This window comes from Haplochromis burtoni, unplaced genomic scaffold (genome assembly GCF_018398535.1).
Source record: "Haplochromis burtoni strain Fernald_Lab_line unplaced genomic scaffold, NCSU_Asbu1 Contig_1242, whole genome shotgun sequence".
NCBI lineage: Eukaryota > Metazoa > Chordata > Actinopteri > Cichliformes > Cichlidae > Haplochromis > Haplochromis burtoni.
In genome coordinates this window covers 6963-29167 of record NW_024583603.1, presented here as the reverse complement: position 1 = coordinate 29167, position 22205 = coordinate 6963, and the positions used below count along the sequence as shown (strand labels likewise).

At 40.3% G+C, this 22205-nt stretch overlaps 1 protein-coding gene across 2 annotated transcripts; it reads left to right on the top strand.

The window, feature by feature from the left end:
• The first annotated feature begins 1136 nt into the window (after nt 1–1136).
• LOC102312949 (neural cell adhesion molecule 2) lies at nt 1137–21255 on the top strand. 2 transcript variants are annotated; one of them, XM_005951977.2, is made up of 9 exons: nt 1137–1702; nt 7004–7336; nt 9166–9498; nt 11701–12033; nt 13008–13340; nt 16377–16709; nt 18251–18592; nt 19234–19569; nt 19770–21255. In XM_005951977.2, the coding sequence occupies exons 2-7, from the start codon at nt 7201–7203 to the stop codon at nt 18271–18273; spliced, it is 1491 nt and encodes a 496-aa protein (XP_005952039.1). In that variant the 5' UTR covers nt 1137–1702; nt 7004–7200; the 3' UTR covers nt 18274–18592; nt 19234–19569; nt 19770–21255. The 2 variants fall into 2 exon arrangements, with proteins under 2 accessions (XP_005952039.1, XP_042072702.1); XM_042216768.1 differs by lacking the exon at nt 1137–1702 and adding an exon at nt 4718–6591.
• The last annotated feature ends 950 nt before the right edge of the window (nt 21256–22205 follow it).

Genomic DNA, 22205 nt, shown 5'->3' with positions numbered 1-22205 from the left:
GGGGTACCCTGCGCGTCCATAAGTGCAGCAGAGGGAGCCTGACCATGCGTCACACGTTTGACGAGTTGGGAGTGAGAACGTGTTGTCTATTTAGGATGAAATGATGCCATTGCAAATAATAACAATAATAAATAAAAAATAATTGAAATGAAATTAATAATAATTATTCTAATTTTGATTATCATTATTTAACGATAAAATATCATAATTTTGTTTTCCAAAACACTACACTACAACACTACAAGCAACAAAAAATAATGTTTTCATCACAACTGCCGTGATCCCGTTTGTGAGTCTGAACACTGTTGACCAGTTTTTCTGAGCTGCCAATCAGATAAGTGCTATAGTTTCCTTTTTTAAACTTAGTTTACACAAGGCGCATCCTAATTAGAGCTCAAAAAGGATGTAATTAATTTTATATCTTAAAAAAAGATTTTTTTCCTTTCCTTTCCTCATGCTCACAAGACTCATTCATTTATTATGCTGGGATTACACACAATTATCCTAGAGTCCAACATAGCAAACGTGACTGTAACATGAGTCAGAGAAACTGAATCACAAATGCGGAGTTTAAGTGAGTGGCTGAAGTGGCTCATATTTTCTAAAGAGACAAACTGAATGCACCAGATATTTAGTTTGCCTGAAATATCTTAATGTTAGTTCAACATTAAGCTGAATTAGAGAAGACGGAAGTCTTTGCTGTAGCTGACTCACTCTGCTAGACTTTCCTGTTTGTCAACTTCTTTGTTTGTCCCTGCAGGTGCGATTATCTCTTTATTCTATTTTTTTTTTCAGTCTAATAATTGTGCAGGTTTGATGGTTTTCTCTGTTTAGATATTTATTTAGTGAGGCTTAATATAAGTGAAGTTTAATATAAGCCAACAAATTAAATATATACGAGATGAATAGAAATGAACTTTAATAATATGGAAATAAAGCAGGATAATAATTAATTGAATTAGGATAAAATTAAATGAAATCTTGAAATCCATGAGTCGTGCATGCAGACTTTAGAGGTTGGGGTTTATTTTTGGTTTATTTTTTACAGAATTAGTTTAAATACTCCATTGTTTACTCTTCCATGATTATAATAACAAAATCTGTCCAAATAATAAGAAAATGATGTTCATTTCTTGCTTTATTACCTCATTTAGTTGAAAATGCCATCCCATACTTTACCAACTGACCATTTATTAAAAACAAACAGCAACAAAGTGGAGCAGATGTTAATTAAATTCCTTTTAATCCTTTAGTCTCGCATTACTTAAATAATACTTTGAGGACTTCAGATTTACCTACAGTAAAAATACATTTTCAAGCACTTATCTGTAGCTTGTATCCAGCTAAAACTAAATGCTGCCTCTTCCTCCTTCTTACACAGTGACATCATGACGAATTCCAACCTGCTATACATCACTTATAAGAGGCATTTAAGTAAAAGGGTGGAGTTTAAGGAATGAAATATCTTTACTCACGGTCAGCTTTCAGTTTTATTTCAAGCTTAAATTTATCCTCATGCAGAGACATTTGAAACTCGGGATCTGTTATTTATTTAAATTTATTTAGTTAAAATATCAACAGACCTCAGACCATTAGTACAAACGAAGAGTAAGTTAACCAGATAACATGGGAATGTCTGGTTTAACTGCGTCGCTCTGCTGGACTTTCTTGTTTGTCGGCTTCTTCGTGTTTGTCTATGGAGGTGAGGTTTAAAAGTTAATCAGTGCTTCTTTCATAGATAAAGAGTAAGAATTGATTAATTAAGTCATATTAATTTCATGTCTGTGTTGTGCTGAAGCAACACGAGGATGGACTGTAACACTTTGACTGCTTTCCAGTTTCCGGCACAGAGACAAAGAAGTGTAATGTGTGTGTCAGTGTGATGTGTTTTAGTTTCAGGAGTCAGTATACAGCTACTAAGGGTGGAAGATAACAAAACGCGTGCCTTTATTTCTGGCTGTTAAAAACACTATGAACAAACAAGTGACTGGAGAAAGTGACAAGATGGAGGAAAACAGCATAGACTGACAAAGACTGTCAACGTAACAAAGACAACATGTGAACATAGAAACAAAACAAAACCTACATTGGAGATGCGACACACTAAACATAGAAGGCAAAGGAATAAATCCTAAGAACTAAGAATCACAAAGACACAGACTTGACGCTGACTGAGGGACACAGGGAACATGAAACACAGAACACAGGAGGAGAACCGAAACAGAAACCAAGGGACTAGAAATGATAAGGAGATAACAACATGGGGCTGAGAAAACCACTGACATAAATACACAAAAGGATAATGAGGGACGTGAGGACACACGGGGAACATAGCCACAAAATCTATACTGGTAAAACCAGTAAAAAACTGGTAAAAAAAAAAACAAACACTAATAAAACATTGAACTTGGAGTAAGAAACAAAGAACAAGAAACTGGAGAGACAAGGGGAAGAAAAGCAGAGGTAATCCAGAGAAACCAGCGAGGAACAAAGGAAAACAACAACAAAAACAAAGGAAAAACAAAAACAAAAACAAAGGAAAACACACAGACACAGACACATGGCTCGAACAATTTCTCTTCAACGACGTAATCCAATAAAAAAAAACGATCTCTCTACCCGTCGGCTTCCCGTGGCTGTCATGCGACCGGCTATTGCAGTTAATAATACAACAGCTTCTTGCCATTTTTTGTGTTTCTTTTTATCGCTGTGTAACTGAGTTCAATTGAAAGCCTGCGTGCGCTAGTACCTCTTGCCACGAGTTCCCAGAATCCTTTGCGGTTTTACCCCTGAGTGACGTCACATTTTCAATCTCTATTGAATGGAAAAGGGAGGCACAGTGACAAAACCTAAAGGAAAAAGACTAAATTATAACCAGAAACTAACAGAAGCAAACAATGTTAATAATCAAAAAACAAACACTGAGTCACCAGACTCAGGACCATGACAGTCATGTTTTTAGCGGCTTTAAAAAAATTGGATTTATTTTTAGAAATGAGAGCTGCTCCATTCACTGCGTGGATGGCATCTGCAGACAGTTTTACCAGTTCGTTTTAGTTCAGTTAATTTTTATTTAAAACACGTACATTCAAAATCATTACAAAACATAAATCCATTCATTTGTTTGAAAAATAAAAGGCAGGAGTACAGTTGGACACCACTCAGACTGCCAGCAATTTAAGGAGAACATGCACTCAGTGGCGGTCCTAGCCTGTTTGGCGCCCTGGGCGAATACACCCCCCACCCCCCACCACCACACACTCACACACACACATTAAGGATTGTCCATTGACATAAAACTGTTGTCGGAACCATACTGAATTTCACCAGAGAATAACACACACACACACACATATGAAGAGAGAGAGAGAGTATGCATAGTATGCAAGCGGCTACCAAACAGCCATCATAATTCGTCATACAATGAGAACAGGACAAATGAACAATTGACAATGACTAATTAATATTAAAACCTGTAACACAATGCATTGCTTGGAGTTTAGTCTGTTGCTGTTGCTATTTTTACCATTTCTTCTTGGAGCAACTGTAACCCACATAATTTCTTTAGGGATTAATGAAGTATTCTGATTCTGATTGTTTCAGGATGACCTGCCATTATCCAATGACACATCTGCTTACCTGTATCTTTTGCTCGTTTCTCCTCCTCTTCTTTTCTATTATTTCTAAACTGAGGACCTGATGGCTTTGAACTTTTCTTGTCCATCTTCCACTGGTTTTAATTTTGCACTCCAGTATGAACACAAATCCCCCATATCGAGGATCACCACAACATAACCTAATAGACCTAAACCTTAGTTCACAGATTCACTTTGTCTAGGGTGTATTTCTGGGATTTCACACAACCCGGGATTGAAATCATGAATACATAATGGGCTTGGATTTACATCATTATGAATGAAATGTGCTCTATTTGGAAGCAGCTGGGTCCCCTCCGCTTTCGACGGGTTGTCTGTGAGACTTTAAATCATCAAACTGTAAAATATAAATTTTAAATTGTTATTGATCCCTTTACCTCGAGTCCTAAACTGCATATTTATTTTCTTACGAGCAATTTTTATTTATTTAGTTATTTTTTTCCGATGTCCATGATACCGCCCTACACCATGATGCCGCCCCGGGCAACCGCCCGTGTTGCCCGTATCAAAAACCGCTACTGCATGCACTTGTAACTTGTCACTCCAACTGAGGAGGGAACCAAAGGAAAATACTATTTACTATTTAAAATATTTTATTTTTTTCCTTAATAAGTGTTTTATTTTGTCATTTACCAAGAATCTTGTGACTGAAAGCTGTCTGTGTGCCTATGTATTTTTGAAGGAAGCACTTGATTAGAAATGAAGAGTTGTACCATAAGTTTCGGGCTATAAGCCGCTACTTTTTGCACAAACTTTTGCAAAACCCTGCGGCTTTTAGTGTCACGGTTCTGGGGTCAGTTTCGACCCAGTAGTTTGAGTGTTGATTGATTAGTTTGTTTTTGAATGTTTGTTGTGGTTTTGGGCGCTATGAGTATTATTATTATTATAATGGTTGTTATTATTAGAATTCTATGTTTCTGTTTATTCATGTTTAAGGATTTGTTCTCGGTTGTATCTCATGTTTAGTTTAGTTCAGGCTCCGTGTGTCATTCTGTCTGTCTCTCAGTGTTAGGTCTGCGTCTCATGTGAGTGTTCAGTTTTACCTCTGTCTTGTCTTGTTGATTATTCCCAGCTGTGTCCACCACCTGTGTGTAATTCCCCTGTGTTTCCCTGTGTATTTAAGTCGTGTCCTCGGTCATTGTAGTTGCTGGTCCGTCTGTGTACTCCACCCTGCTGTCAACCGCCATCTGTTTCTGCTCGCTTTCATTCATGTTCAGGTTTGTGTTCTATAGTCAGTTTGTTCCCAGTCTAGTTTAGTCTTTGTTCGGTTCGCCTTTTGTCCGTTTTTATTTTGTGTTTAATAAACCACCATCACACCCTTACAAGTGCCTGCGTTTGGATCCTCCTTTATTTTCCACGGCTCATCTCACTCGCCGTGACATTTAGTCAGGTGCGGCTTTTCTATGGATCGTCCATGACTTTTGTGATATCGTAAGAGGATTTGTTTTGGTTGTTCTGCAGTTGTACGGCACTACGCTGCCTGGCAGAAGGGCATGTGATCAGACACACAAGAGTACAAGAGTGGTATGCTGGTCACATGTCCATCCGCCAGGCAACATAGTGCCGTACGTACGTACGTAGCGCGAAAAACAAACTTGATAAGCAAGAGGAGTATTACAGAGTATTACAGGAGTAAGCTCTCAGTATGGCAAACAAAAGAAATGCATATGATGCAGCTTTCAAATTAAAGGCAGTCGATTTGGCTCTCAGCGAGGGAAATAGAGCGTAGCCTTGGTATAAACGAATCAATGGTGAGACGTTGGAGACGCCAGCGTGATGAACGGGCTCAGTGCAAAAAGATGAAAAAAGCTTTCAGAAGAAATAAGACCAGATGACCCAAAATTTAAGACTGTACTGAAGACTGGGTGAACACACAGAGAGCAAACGGGTGAGGTGTTTCAACTGTGCAGATCCGACTAAAAGCCAAAACAGTCGCCAAGGAAATTAAGGTCGTCCGCGTCCTGATGGACAGTCCTTTTCGTTTCATAAATCTGTGACACCAGGATGGCTCACCTCTGAAATTTTCTATACTGTGTGTAAGCAACTCCCTCCCGACAACGCAGAAAAAATAACAATCTCCCGCAAATTCACACAAAGAAAGATAAACGAATATTCGGACCGGACGAGATCGTAAACATGAATGAAGTGCCACTGACGTTTGACCTGCCCCTCACTAGGACTGTTAACAAGCAAGGTGAATCAACCATCACGGTGAGAACCACTGGCCACGAGAGAATGAATTTCACTTGTGTGCTGCACATCATCAGGGTTTAAACCTCCGCCAATGGTGATTTTTAAGTGGATGACTATGCCAAGAGAAGAGTCAACAAGAAAGGGTGGATGGCTGCAAGAGTCGCTCCTCCAGCGACCTGGAGGATTATTTCGCCAAAAAAAAGCATTACTTGTTTTGGACAGCATGAGGGCCCATATCACAGATTCTGTGAAAGCAGCCATTAAGAGCACAAACTCGATTCCAGCTGTGATTCCTGGAGGCACAACGAAGCACCTGCAGCCACTCGACATCAGTGTGACTTGTGCGTTCAAAGTAGCACTACACGTTCAGCGGGAGATGTGGATGACGAGCGGCGATAAATCATTCACCAAAACTGGTCGCATGTGAAGAGCCAACTGACAGTGTGAAAACATCCACGATCACCAACGGATTTCGACTGGACTGCTGCATGATGGAGAGGAGGACACCACGGCCCTTCAGAGGGTGTTCGACTCTAACACTGACAACGAGGATTTCTTTGGTTTTGAAAGCGACAACGACGGAGAGAAGCGGAGAGTGGATGACAAAACCATCCTGAGCCTGTACGTTTCCGACACTGGAGGAGAGGACTTTGGTGGTTTTAGCAGGAAGAAGAGAAAGATGGTGGTGAATGACTGATTTTTCTTCTTGTTAAAGCCATGTTACTGCACCTGAGCCTAAAAGGTAGGCCAAACCTATTTTTCTGGTGTGCTGTAGGTTATTGTTATACACTACATTTGATACTCGTTTATAAAGCACAGTACATGTTTCGTACTTGTAATTACCGGTACTTGTACATATATGTAAAAAGTTATGCAAATATGTACCGGTAACTTGTTTTTCAAAACATTAATACAAGGGATGTGTCTCTAAACAGCCATCTCTTTCCTGACAATCCCCTTTGTGCACATTCTCTTACATATGGTAAGTAAACATTAAAACACCTGCGGCTTTTAGTCAGGTGCGGCTGATGTACGTACAAAACAGGATTTTCCCCTGATTTTAGCTTGGTGCGCTTATTCAGGTGCGCTTTGTAGTCCAGAAAATACGGTACTTTGACATTTTTTTTTACTCTTGTTTTTATTTCCTCTTTCAGACCAGAAAATTATCACAGCTGAATCTGGGCAGAAAGTAACTCTGACATGTCGAGCTCAAATCAACAAGGTCAAATTTGTACATTGGAGCAGAGCTGATCTGGAGCCAGAATATCTCCTTTTGTACCAAGATGGGGAGTTGCTTTGAGCCAACCAGCATCCATCTTTTAAGAACCGGGTGAATCTGCAGGACAGACAGATGAAGGATGGAGACGTGTCTTTGATTCTGAAGGATGTGACGACTGCTGATGATGGAACATACATGTGTCGTGTCTTCATGGAAGAAAAACGATCATGGGAGCTCATCAGCATCATCAACCTGAATGTATTTCCAGGTGAGTTCATGGAGTTCACACACAGCTTTCTGAGGTTTCTGCTCTTTGTAAATTTATTGCAACAACTGAATTCAACGAGATGTAAGCAGATGTTTTATCAACTGATTTCCATCCTCTACATACCTTGAGGTCACTGTTGTTGTGATTTGGCACTATATAAATAAAATTCAATTGAATTAAATTGAATACACTGACAGTGCAATGTTTGTGCTGTCTTTATACTAAATGCTCTGTATGAAAGTGGAATTTAGTCAGTGGATCTCAGCATCATCAGCTAAGTTTCCGATTAATCTCTGCTACACTTCATGTCACCTAAGTCTGACCATGAAACGACAGCCACTGTGCACCAGTCACACATTGTGTTTCACTTTAAATCTGTCACAGTACAGAAATCTAAACTGCAGTGTTTTCACACAAACTTTGAATAACATAAAGTTAGCAAACCTAATTTTTGATGAACAGAATCAGCTTTTCTGGACATACCTAAGTTTGTTTTGCATGTTTCCCAATATGGACAAAAATGATCATCATATACAGATAATTTCCTGAAAAAAACTTTTTAAAAAGTGGACTTAAATGGAAACTTTAAATTCCTAGTTTATCAGATGTCACGGAGCAGTCCTTACCTTCTTCCCACAAAGCAGACAGGTCTTGCCCGCATCTGGTGTTAAGCCGGCACTGCTGGCTGACTTCTGGCATGGTAAGTGGTATGTCATCCAGATATGGACTAGGCCTGGAATAGATGGCACTGTTTATATGACAGCATGCCACATCTGGCCTGATTGTGGTTTGGTTTATCTGGCTAGGCTCAAAGAAAACAGATCTGGCCCGGATCCGGCATCAAGCTGGCACTTCTGACTGACTGGTGTCATGGCAGGGTGGATGTCAGCTAGATGTGGGACAGGTCTGGCAATGATGGTGCTATTTATTTTCCTATTTCAGTTAGAAGATCCAAGTGCAATGTTACAATACTATACTGCTATGGTAACCAACGTTTCAAATTGAGGTTTGACAATTTTGTGAGCGTGTACTTTATCCAAAAGCTAGTAAGAGTTTTCTGATGTTTACCACTGGGTGGCTGTAGCTCGGGAGGTAGGGCGGAACATCTACTGATTGGAAGGTTAGTGGTTCAATCCCTGGCTCCTCCATGCTGCATGTCAACAGTGTGAATGTATATGAATGTAGTTAATAAGCACTCAGTTTAGAGAAACTGGGTGAATGTGGCATGTTGTATAGAGCACTATGAGTAGTCTGGGAAAGTGCTATATAAGAATCAGGCCATTCACTGCCTAAAAGGACTTTCGTCTTGTTTCTTTTGCGCTATTATGTTCTGGCACATGTTGTTATTACATGGCTTGATTAAGGTACACATTAGGCTGATATCTTGGGCCAGAGCTGAAACTGTTCTGGGCCAGCACAGAGCCAGCAGTGTGTCTGCAACTCGCCCGTGGCTGCACACAACTTACACATGGCCCACATACCGCAAGGAATGACGGCCCTTTGGTGGCCCAGATCAGGTTTGCCAGAGGTAGTCCACACATGGGCCAGCACAAGACCATCAGTGTGTCTGCAAATGGCCTTGTGCTGGCCCATGTGTGGGCCACATCTGGCAAACCAGAGCCAAGAGCCTTTCTTTCCACATCCTCCATGTAAAGGTTGGCTAAAATAGTTGACATCAGGGAGCCCATGGCACCCTCATATTTAAAAAAATTTGGTTTGTTTTTTCCCAAACCCTTAGACTATTATATTTAAAATAAATAATGCTAGTCATTCTTGTACTTTGACCTTTGGCCTTTAACCTCTCTGCTCTGTGTTGTTTCCTCTTTCAGACCAGCAAATTATCAAAGCTGAGTTTGGACAGCATGTCACTCTGACATGTCGAGCTCCAAACAACAATAAGATCAAATTCGTACATTGGAGCAGAGCTGACCTGGAGCCAGAATATCTCCTTGTTTACCAGGATGGGCAGTCTCTTCTATATAACCAGCATCCATCTTTTAAGAACCGGGTAGATCTGCTGGACAAACAGATGAAGGATGGAGACGTGTCTTTGTTTCTTGAGGACGTAACGACTGCTGATAATGGAACATACAAGTGTCATGTCTTCATGGAAGAAACACGCTCATGGAAGCTCAGCATCATAATAGTGACTGTTTCTCCAGGTGAGTGAGTAGAGTTGAGTGTGTGTGTGATCAGAGGTGAAGCTGCTTCCTGGTTGTTGATGTTTGTTTGTTGTATGGATGAGCTGGTGGATGTCAGAGGTAAACAGATGTTTCTCCAGGTGTTGTCTTTGTGGCTGGTAGTCTAGAGTTGTAGAGCAGCATTGTTTGGGTAAGGTTAGAGCAGAAACAAAGAAATTTATGAGTCAGTCTCTGATTTATGAATCAGTAAGCAGAGTTACTCTAACTCTGCTTACTAGCAGTTTGAACCGCCGCTAACCTTAACACATATTATTGTGATTTTTAACATTTTATTTCACATAATTTGCAGTTACAAAATTGTGATAAATCGGAATATCTTTTTAATAAATGAGATAAAGTTTTCTGAGTTCAATTATTCTTTGGATGCAAAACAAGATCACCAAGCATGCCAACATTGTCACTAAAACCAGCTGTAAATAAGACAAGTCAGTCTCTCAATCTGGGAATGAATGGGGGGTCACTTACATGCATTCTGTTTCTGACAATACTGCAATAAACTGTGATACATAAATGAAAATGATATAACTGCCCCTGTCAATATAGACTGCAATCTACATTTAACTATTACATTTGCACTTAGCAACCATCCCGCTCTATAGGAATATACCAGAATACCAGCCAGGTGAATTAGATCTTCTCAAGATGAACTCACTGACAATTCAGATTGATCTAAACTTGTTGGCAATTTGTCTACCTTTTTAAATTAGAGAGCAACCTTTAAAAATCTCTCTTAGAGTGATTGCAGTCAGTCCAAGTCAGACGGCAACTATTCAATAAGGTTGCCTCAATCAGGTTACCTGTGCAGTCGCCTTGCAATTAAAAGTGGTTGTGAGTATGCAATACCTTAAAGCTCTGGGCAACCATTTAGTCACCACAAATTGCAATTAGTTGTAGGATTTGGCAAATCAATACTATCATGAGATAGTCAATATTTTAAATTAATTAATTAATTTTATATAATGTAAGATGGTTGCTGTCTTATTTCTGCATGTGTGACTTAGCTTGCTCTTAATTAGGAGGCTGATTGTTCAAGTGTGTCCAGTTTTAAATGGTATTCTCAGAAGACTTTAATCAATTTAATTAAATATCAATATTTGGTGTTCTTGTATTGATAACACATCCCCATGCAAATATTGTGATACTATGCCATGGAGAATTTTTTTTCAACCACCCCGTACTGCTTACTTTCTTTGATTTTTCATACCTCTGATTAAAATATGAGCATCAATGCTGACTTCACTGAGACCATTCCACACTTCTTGTACTATATTTCACAACTGGCAGAAAAGGACCCAAACGGGACTTAAACTCAAAGTACAATGTTATTTGCTGAAGGTGGGGGGGCAAAGAAAAACTAAACTGGGAAATCTTAAGAAGCTTAAGAAGCTAAATACATGGGAAAACACAGCAAGACACATGCAGCCTTAAATACACAGGGAATGATGAGGGAACAGGAAACTCATGGGGAACACAGCTGGGGCAAATTACACACAACAAGACAAAGGATACAAAGCATAACTTTGCGTCCTCTGGATAAGGTACCTTGTCTCATGTGCTAAGCATAACACATGAGATAAATTACCTTCAAAGTAAGAGAAGCAAAGCAAAACATGGTGCACACAGACAAGAGACAACCAAAATGAACAGAGCGTAATGGGAACACACACACATAGGTGCAGACAGACACATGACTTGGGAAACATGGATAACATGACAGGCAGGGGAACACAGAATGAAACACGAGGGAAACAACACACAAGAACTCACAACAAAGATCATCACAGCCACACAGAAGGCGACCCAGAGAGCGAAGACACAACGGCAAAACTAATAATCAAAAAGCTAAACAGAATAATCTAAGTACTATAGAATCAACTTAAGACTGTCAAAGAGGACTTAAACAGGAAACATAATAAAAAATGCTGGGTCAAATGATCCAGGATCGGGACACTACATTATATTTACTTTTTATTGTGTCTTCTTTTTGTTCTTTGAATCTTTAGCATGACATTAAAATTCACCCAAAACCACAGTTATTCACTGGTGACCAGGTGGATGTTAAGTGGTTTATTAAATCCAAAGTGACTAAAAACTCAAAAGTCAAAGGTAAACAATATAAATTTGACATTTAACCTCTCTGCTCTGTGTTGTTTCCTCTTCCAGTCCAGAAAATCATCAAAGCTGAATCTGGACAGGACGTCACTCTGACATGTCGAGCTCCAAACAACAAGATCAAATTTGTACACTGGAGCAGAGCTGACCTGGAGCCAGAATATCTCTTTTTTTACAGGGATGGGCAGGCTCTTCCAGATGACCAGCATCCATTTTTTAAGAACCGGGTGGATCTGCAGGATAAACAGATGAAGGATGGAGACGTGTCTTTGATTTTGAAGGATGTGACGGCTGCTGATGATGGAACATACAAGTGTCGCATCTTCACAGAAGAAACACGTTCATGGAAATCTGTCAGCATCATCAATCTGAATGTTAATCCAGGTAAGTGAATAGATTTCAGGCACTGCTTCCAGGGTAGTGATGTTGGGATTTTTTTTTAGTAGTTTGTTGTATAGATGACGTGTGGTATAGGTAGACAGATGTTGAGCAACAACGGTACTAACCAGTACAAGAGAAGCGTAAGTTAGAGCAAAGAGAAAAAGAACAGAAACTGTTGATGGAAACTCGAGTGACACCATTACTGAACATCGCAACACACACATCCAAAAACACAATGAGAATAATCTGGAGATATTTTAACCAAATAAAGTTATCCAAAGAAGCAGAACATCATGTACTGCAAACTGTATCCAAATCATATTTCCTCAAAGGCAGCTGACACCACAAATTATTTTTACCATCTTACACTTCAGAGCACATGGACAATGCACACACTTTCTCCCATGCCTTGTATTACAAATAAGAACAAATCAACACTTTATTCAAACAGCAGTAAAGTAGTCTGCTGTTAGGAATACAGGAGCCAACTTTACTGTAAAATACACAATGCCGGTAAGAGCAGTCAAAAAACTGTCAACTGAGAGAAATGTTTATGGTTGGTACCAAGGGGCAGTTTCTTAAATTAGGTGCTTAAATCTGACATTTTTGACTTACTGGCATCATGTCTTTTACATTAAAGTAGCCTCTATCCCAAACAGTACTGTCTCTCTCTTCATTTGTTTGCAGGAGAACACAGACTTCAGAGAGACTTCAATAACGTATGGGTGCAGGACAAATTTGTTTCTTCTGTGGAAGCTAATATATTGTAGTTTGTGAAATTAGCATGAGGATAAAATTCACCATAACCCTCAATGGGTTAATAGTGACTGGAGGATGTTAAGAGGTTAACATTAAATCCAAACTGACTAAAAATTCAAATCTCAAAGAAATAAAGCAAAATATTTAAAGTAAATAATTCTGGTCATAATTGTACTTTGATCTTTAACCTCTCTGCTCTGTGTTGATTCCTCTCTTAGACCAGAAAAACATCAAGGCTGAGTCTGGAAAGAACGTCAATCTACCATGTCATGCTCCAAACAACAAAGTCAAATTTGTACATTGGAGCAGAGCTGACCTGGAGCCAGAATATCTCCTTTTGTACCGAGATGGGGAATTGCTTTCAGCCAACCAACATCCATCTTTTAAGAACCAGGTGGATCTGCAGGACAGACAGATGAAGGATGGAGACGTGTCTTTGATTCTAAAGGATGTGACGGGTGCTGATGATGGAACATACAAGTGTCGCATCTTCACAGAAGAAACACGTTCATGGAAATCTGTCAGCATCATCAATCTGAATGTTAATCCAGGTAAGTGAATAGATTTCAGGCACTGCTTCCAGGGTAGTGATGTTGGGATTTTTTTTTAGTAGTTTGCTGTATAGATGACGTGTGGTATAGGTAGACAGATGTTTCTCCAGCTGTTGTCTTTGTGGCTGGTAGTCTAGAGTTGTAGAGCAGCATTGTTTGGTTAGAGCAGAAACAAAGACATTTATGAATCCGTCTCTTCTTCTCTTGCTCTCTAACTCGTCCGTAAACATGTGTGGGGAAACTCAATGTTAAAGCCTACATCTGGAGGGGGAGGGGAGGGGTGAAGCTGGTGGTTGTGAGTCTGTGAAAGTGAATCCTGCCGGTGCCATAGCTGGTGAAAACGTACTTAGTGCAGACACAAAACGTCCATCAGCTTCAAAGTGTGTCAGAAAAATGTCCACAAAATGACTGATGGATGAGAGAGGTCCCATTTTTGTTGTGCACAAATCCTTGAACAACACAAAAACTTAGAGCTGCTTTCAGTGCTGCCTGTTTTGTTACTGCACACATTTCTGATGGTCCTACAGTCCAACGTAGCAAACATCTCCTTGAAGCCTCTTCCTTAGAGACCTAAGGTTGGATTTTATTTTTGGGGGCTTTTTTTGAGCGTCGTTCCAGACCATACTCCATACCAGTAGGTGGCGGTAATGCACCTTTCAATTGTTTGCCAACCACCAATATAACTGTAAGAAAGAAGAAGACCAACGGTTGGATCAGAGCGAGCAGCTGAAAGGACACATCTATGAATGCAGAGACTTTCTCACAACCTCACACTTCGTCTGATCACATTTAGGCAACGTTCACACTGCAGGTCTTAATGCTCAATTCCGATTTTTTGATCAAATCCAATTTTTTTGTCTGCTCGTTCACACTACAAATAAAATGCGACCGCAAACGCGCTCTAGTGTGAACGCTCAAAGCGGCCCGCATGCGCAAAAGAAGATGTCACACACAACGCGCTCTGTTTAGACCCAGAGCAAACAATATTGTTTGACTGATGGCCCTTAATATAAAGACTTCCAACTTCACGTTTCCCAATTTTTGCTTTAAGTTATTTGGTTATCTACATAATAATGTAGATAACAAAATAATTATCCTTATTGCTGTTTTAGAGAGGAGCGGTGCTTCAAAGGAGTTGCAGATTTCTGTAAGAGTCTGCAGATTATGCAGTACAAATAAAATGTTAACGTTTCTCCAACATTGTCTTCCCAGGAGTTTCACCGGATGGCCAGGAAGCGTTCGCGATGTCTTCTCTGGAGCTGATAATTGGCGTCTGTCTTGTGTCAGTGACGTAAAAGACGGATTTAATGCGACATGACCATTCAAACAGCAGTCGCTTTCTGAAACATCGGATATGTATCGGATTCAGTACCACATACGAAAGTGACCCAGATCGGATTTGAAAATATCGGATTTGTGCCGTTCACACTGTCATACCATGATCGGATATGGGTCGCACAGGGTCAAAAAAATCGGATTTGATGCGCTTTCGCCTGCAGTGTGAACGTAGCCTTAGACTCAGCTTTAAAGCCTACAGCTGGAGGCGTGACAAGTTCTACAGTTAAATGAAGGAAACATAAGAAGCCTCAATTAGGAGTGTTTAGTTTCAGTGAGCGGCTGAAAGTCAAACTGTTCTTACAGACTGTGTTTTTCAGTTTTTTAACCTTAAATTTACCAGTGGCCCATCAGCAGCTACATTTCATTACCACTCTTGACCATTACTCATTTACATTTAGTGCTAGAGACAAAATTCAAACAGTTCCACAAAAACTAAAAAACAAGTTATAGAGCAGGGGTGGCCAACTCCAGGCCTCGAGAGCTGGTGTCCTGCAGGTTTTAGATGTGTTCGTGATCTATCACAGATGGTTCACCCTGGGTCAACACACCTGAATCAAATGATTAGTTTATTACCAGGCCTCTGGAGAACTTCAATAAATGCTGAAGACGTAATTTAGCCATTTAAATCAGCTGTGATAGATCACAGACACATCTAAAACCTACAGGACACCAGCTCTCGAGGCCTGGAGTTGGCCACTTCTGTTATAGAGGTAGCACAATGCATTCACATGATATTTTCTCATTTTAAACCCAAAATGACAAAATCTGTTCATGAATCTTGGCTGATGTATGTGTAATGAGTATTTATGATCCAAAGAAGATCATTCGCACAGTCAAGAAGATAAATTGAAGATGAATTCATCCAAGTCACCAGCCTCCAAAATCACTAGTTAGCAGCACCTCAGATTAGAGCCCAGATAAATACCACACAGAGATCCTGTCAAAGACACAACTCTACATCAACTGTTTGGAGGAGACTGAATCAAGCCTTTCTGGTCAAATAGCTGCTAAGAAACCACTGCCAAGGAAAAGCAACAAGCAGAAGAGATTTGTTTGGGCCGACAATCACAAGTTATGGACATTAGACCAGCAGAGATCTGTGCTTTTCTTGTTCAGTGTATACAAAAAGCTTTGTAGCTACAGAAAAGGCAGCATGCAGAGACTCACAGTGGCTTTGTGAACACACACGGACTAACACACAATTCAGACAGTGTTTGTCTCTTTATTATCATACATTGCTTTCAGGTTTTGGCACCAACATTCTACATCTATCTTAGCTTTACAGCTGACTGCTGCTCTCCTGTCCTGATGTCACTAAAAAGGGAAAACTGTCATTAGCCTGATTTTCTCCACCTGCCCCATCACTCTTCTTGGCACTGCCCCTTGAGCCCGTCTTAAAAGGAGAGTTCTGCTTTCTCTCACATATAATTTTCACTTATTATCAGCACATGTTGTTGTTCTGTGAAAGCTAACATCTTGTAGTTTCCGACACTTTGCACGTTTAGCATCAAGCTAAATTTCAAACTCAGTGGGTCACTGGTGACCTGGTGGATGTTAAAAAATTAAAATGAATTAACTTTACAATAAACTCAAATGTGAAAGGCAAATATTTAAAGTAAATAATTCCTGTCATTATTGTAATATGATCCCTTAAACCTCTCTGCTGTTTTTTGTTTTGTTTTGTTTGTTTGTTTTCAGATCAGAGAAACATCAAAGCTGAGTCTGGGCAGATTGTCATTTTGCCATGTGGAGCTCCAAGCAACAGCAAGGTCAAATTCATATATTGGAGCAGAGCTGACCTGGAGCCAGAATATCTCCTTTTTTTCCGGGATGGGCTGGCTCTTCCAGATACCCAGCATCCATCTTTTAAGAACCGGGTAGATCTGCAGGACAGACAGATGAAGGGTGGAGATGTTTCTTTGATTCTGAACAATGTGAATACTGCTGATGATGGAACCTACCAATGTCATATCTTCATGGAGGAAACACGCTCATGGAAGCTCAGCATCGTCTACCTGAGTGTTCCTCTGAGTAAGTTCCTCTCTAACTCATCTATTAGTTGGTAGGATTTTCTATATCAGCCACTTCTTCTCTCTGATGGTGGTACAAGCTGTGCAGGGTCGGCCGTACCATGAGGGTTCCTCTTCTTTCTCTGGTTTCTGTCAGATCTTGTTATTGTTATTTAGCTGACTCCTGAGGACTTGCCTTACTCTCTGGAGGTATTTGATTTTTGCGCCTTTCCTAGCGGCATCTTTAAAGTTCCTATTTGTGTTTCAGAATCCCAGGTAGCTTTAGCTGTCCTAAGTATGTCCTAAGTAAGCACTCTTTCCTTCAGGTAGTGCAATTCCCTAAGTTCTGGCCACCTTCCCTTTTTTTGATACATTCTGACAACACTTCTCCAGCCAAAGGACCTTACAATATCTTTACTGTAGATTCTAGCAGTATTCATCACTCATCCAAGACCATGGCAATCCTCCTGGCACCACTGCCTAAACGAAAACCGGTAGTGATCCCGTATCTGTCAGGACTATTGGAACAGTTGAGATGTATTTTTTCTAAACACCAGGTCTCTGTGGCTTTTAAACCCCAAAACATGCTGCGCCAAAAATTGGTCCACCCCAAGGATCGGGTCCCCGACACAAACAGAGTAACATAGTGTACGCTGTTAAATGCCAGGAGGATTAAAAAGATTTATACATCGGGGAAACCAAACAACCTTTGGCGAAGCGGATTGCACAACACAGAAGAGCAACCTCGTCAGGCCAGGACTCTGCAGTCTATTTACACCTAGAGGCCAGTGGACACTCTTTCAATGATGAGGATGTGCACATCCTGGACAGGGAGGAACGCTGGTTTGAGTGCGGAGTCAAAGAGGCCATTTACGTGAAAAGGGAAAGACCATCTCTGAATCGAGGAGGGGGCCTAAGGGTACATCTTTCGCCATCTTACAATGCTGTGATTGCAGCCATTCCCCAACTCTCTGTGAATGGTACTCATGGCCGTTGATCACTGGTCTTTGATCAGTGGTCATGAGAATTTACATAATTATGATGAAGGAACTGACCTCCCAGCCCATTGTTCCTTCAGTGGTTCTAGTTACTGTTTATAAGATTGGGGAAACCTGCAGTCAGCTGAGACTGAAGAAGTCACTTGGATGAGTGACGAAACGTTTCTCCCACTGAAAACGCTACGTCCAGATGAACCGAATCAACTTCTGGAGATTTACTTACCTGAATGATTGAGCATGCATCAAGACATTTTAATCTTTTCTTTATATGAACCAATCCTGTAACTCTACTCTAGGAAACGATCAAATATGATGCATGTCTGATTTTAGAGATTTGAACGTGCCCAATATATTTGTTTCCACTCCACCTACATAATTGTGGTTTATAAAATAAATATTATTTTCACAGCATATTAGAGAGTAGCTATCATGTTTGTAATATCCCATGATTTTGAAATAAAGACCAGTGGTCTCTCTGTTACATTCCTCTGCTTTTGTAGACGAAGTGAATAGAAGAAGTGATGTGCAATTTGACCTATAACCTCTTTATTGCTTCCTCTTTCAGTTCATAAAGACGCCACAGCTTAGTCCGGACAGAGCATCACTCTGACATGTCAAGCTCCAAATAACAACATTGATGTTGTAGAATGGAGCAGAGCTGACCTGGACACAGAATATGTCCTTTTGTACCGGGATGAGCAGTTTGATACAGACAACCAGCATCCATCTTTTAAGAACCGTGTGGATCTGCATGACAGACAGATGAAGGATGGAGACGTGTCTTTGATTCTCAAGGATGTGACAAATAATGATGCTGGGACATACGAGTGTCGTATCTTTATGAGAGGAACAAACCACAAGGATAGTAAACCCATCAGTAGCGTCACACTGAGAGTTGATCCTCCAGGTGAGTGAGTAGAGTTGAGTGTGTATGTGATCAGAGGTGAAATTGCTTCCTGGTTGTTGATGTTTGTTTCTAAAGATGTTGTTGATGAGACTTTGTAGAAAGCAGCTGGTCTGAGTAATGTGATGAGAGTTCATTAGATAATGACAATTGGTAAGTGATTTGTGATCCAATCCCAGGCTGCCTCCTGGCTGCATGCCAAATATCCTTGGGCAAGATACTAACCCCATGTTTGCCTACTGGTGGTGGTCAGAGGGCCCGTTGTGGCGCCAGTGTCCAGCAGCCTCGCCTCTGTCAGTGCGCCCCAGGGCAGTTGTGGCGACAATGTAGCTTGCCATCACCAGTGTGTGAATGTGTGTGTGAATGGTCGGATGACTGGATGTAGTGTAAAGCGCTTTGGGGTCCTTAGGGACTAAGTAAAGCGCTATACAAATGCAGGCCATTTACCATTATGGCACTTAAGGTTTTACAAAAGACTTTTCACACTTGTCATATAAACGATGGGCCACCAATGAGACACTTTATGAGATGACATGCTCTGGAAATGAAATACATGGTTAAAGAGGACATGTAGAGTAAATAATTCTCATCACAATTGTACTTCGACCTTTAACCTCTCTGCTCTGTGTTGTTTCCTTTTTCAGACCAGAAAACCATCACAGCTGAGCCTGGACAGGACGTCACTCTGACATGTCGAGCTCCAAACAACAACATCAAATTTGTACAGTGGAGCAGAACTGATCTGGAGACAGAATATGTCCTTGAGTACCGGGATGAGCACTTTCTTACAGACAACCAACATCCATCTTTTAAGAACCGGGTGGATCTTCTGGACAGAAGGATGAAGGATGGAGACGTGTCTTTGATTTTGAAGGATGTAACGACTGCTGATGATGGAACATACAAATGTCGTGTGTTCATGGAAGAAACACGCTCATGGAAGCACAGCAGCATCAACCTGAGTGTTGTTGTTCCTCCAGGTGAGTGAGTAGAGTTGAGTGTGTGTGTGATCAGAGGTCACTATTGATGAGACTTTGTAGAAAGCAGCTGGTCTGAGTGATGTGATCAGAGTGCAGTAGATAATGTCTGACAGCAGTTTGAAGAGGAAATGGATTCTGTTCTGTTCTTCACTCATCACTTACCTGACAGCTGACACCTCACACCTGTTTCTCACCTGCAGGTCAGACAGGAGGATCTGTTGGACTGATTGTCGGCCTGGTAGTTCCCGCTCTGCTTCTTTTTGCTGTTGTTGTTGGTGTTTTGATTTGCAGAAAACGTTAACAACAGAAACGGGATTTTGACCTGCATTTGAACTCACCTGCAGGTCCACAAGGAGGATCTGTTGGACTGCTTGTCGGTGTATTAGTTTCTGCTGTGCTTCTTGTTGCTGGTGTTTTGATTTGAACAGAATGACAGTGTCGGGGCACATGCTAGCCTGCTGTTGTTTAGTGCATGGTTGAAATGTCTGAGTTTTTTTTTTCCTGCTGCTGTAGTTGGTTTGTTGGTGTTTTGCTCTACAGAAAACATAAACTGTCTCAAGGTTCTAATGAGCGTGCCTCTTAATTCTTAACATCTGAACTGTGAGTCAGATGATCTGAGGACACATATAAATGAACTCTCCTGAACATCCAGCAGACGACTCTGATGATCATCATGTTCAGACTCAGACCAACAGTGTGTGTGTGCTGTCTGTCATTGACTCTGAACTACAGTTTATTCATCTTCAGGCTGTTCATGAGATAAAACTGTGCTACAAACATGAATGAATTTATGTATAATCTCAGAATCAATTATTGTTTTTGTATTTTAGCTTCAGAATCAGCACTTTACAATATAAATACTGACACTGACAATAATTCAAACCGTGTGTGATGGTGTGTAGATGAGGTCTGGTGAATTATATCAATCATATCATTGATCAGCTATAACTGAAATGCTCCCCGAATTTTGGAGTTTAAGGGTATAAAATTAATAGAGGACTTTAACATTAATATAAAATATTAACTTAATGTGACTTTTTCCTTCTGTCTTTAGCACACAAAAATGTTCTTTTATAGCAACCCCATCTTTTGTTGTGGTTAAGAGCCTACAAGTGGTGTAAACATTTGCTTGCCATACAAAACTGGTCATTTAATCATATATACCTTATTTTTAACTTCAAATTTCTCAATTACTAAAAGAAATACATGAATAGCTATTGTTTTGAATGTAATTTTCTCTGGAATATGTTATTAATGAAATCTATGTAGACAGATTCACCAGAGCTCTCTGAGAAAAAGCTCTCTGAAGAAAGAAAAAAGGAGATTTTAAAAGGAACTTATGTTCATTTTTGGTGCTGTGTTTTTATTCTTGAACTCTGTTGTAGCAGCTTTGCATGATTCTCAGCTCAGATTAGTCAAATTAGAGGACACAAGTGTGACTAAAACAGGTGAAACTGCTTATGGCAGGGCAGACAGTTGCTATGGGAACATAAAGAAACACCTGGCGGAAAAACTGAAAACTGTATAAAGACACTAAAGTCGGCTGTTCTTCTGAGGACTCGGCCCACGTAGACCGCAAAGGCCTTGTCCTCAGAAGGTCGGGTAGGCCAAAAGTAAATGGCTGTGAAATTGGACAGTCTACCCTTTTGATTTGCATCACCGCTGTCTCGGTGGAGTTTATTAAACTCGGCCATCTGCTCCTTGCTATCTAAAATATAACAGGACACTGGCGTAAATTCTCTAACACTTTTGTTTAATCAGTTTTCTGTTTGACGTTTATTCAGCTGTGTGAAAACCAAGGAGGAACCCACCTGGGGATTAAAAAAGTTTTTTTTTTTTAATCTAATCTAATCTAATAATTTTAATCTCAGCCAAACCGATTTACTCACGAACAAATAAAACACTGAAAAAAGCCCAACAATAACATTTTGAGGTTTTCTAAGTGACTTATATATTACGTTTCAATATAATGTAGACAAAAATTAAAAATTAAAAGATAGTTACGGATCAGGACTCCCTGATCCGTACCGCGCATGTGCAGAGGTTCTCTTCTTCTGTTCGTTTAATGGCAGTTTACTCCCCAGGGTACGAGGATACCGCCACTTGCTGACCAGTGAATGAACCCTATTGTACGCTGAACTAGCGTTATTACAAATGGTGTTTGTGTATGCGTTAAATTTGATTTAGTGATAGTCGAGTGTGTTTATGCTTGTCTGTGTGGAGAGGATTGATTGGAATAGTGATGATGATGTCCGCTATCACTGTCAATTGTCAGTAAACACTTCATCTAGCTGATGAATCTTAATGTGACATATTACCAAGTCAGTTTTATTAAGTCTGTAATTAGGTGCCGTTCGTCTTATTTTACGGCGCTGTTGTTCAATCGGGAGACGCTCTGTGTTTAGAAGAAAAGCATGAATTTGTTTGTATACGGATTATCCATTCTTTAAATGTCCCAGGCAGTCGAAAAGGAGGCAGAGCTGTTGAGAAATGCTAACTGGGCGCTAACCGTGTCATTCAAATATATTAATTGTCGCAATGTTAGCTAAGAGGAAGTGACGTAAGATTTGCGCATGCGTGGTACTGCTTGGGATTTTGGTACGGATCGGGGTAGTGAAAGTGAGTCCTGAGTGATT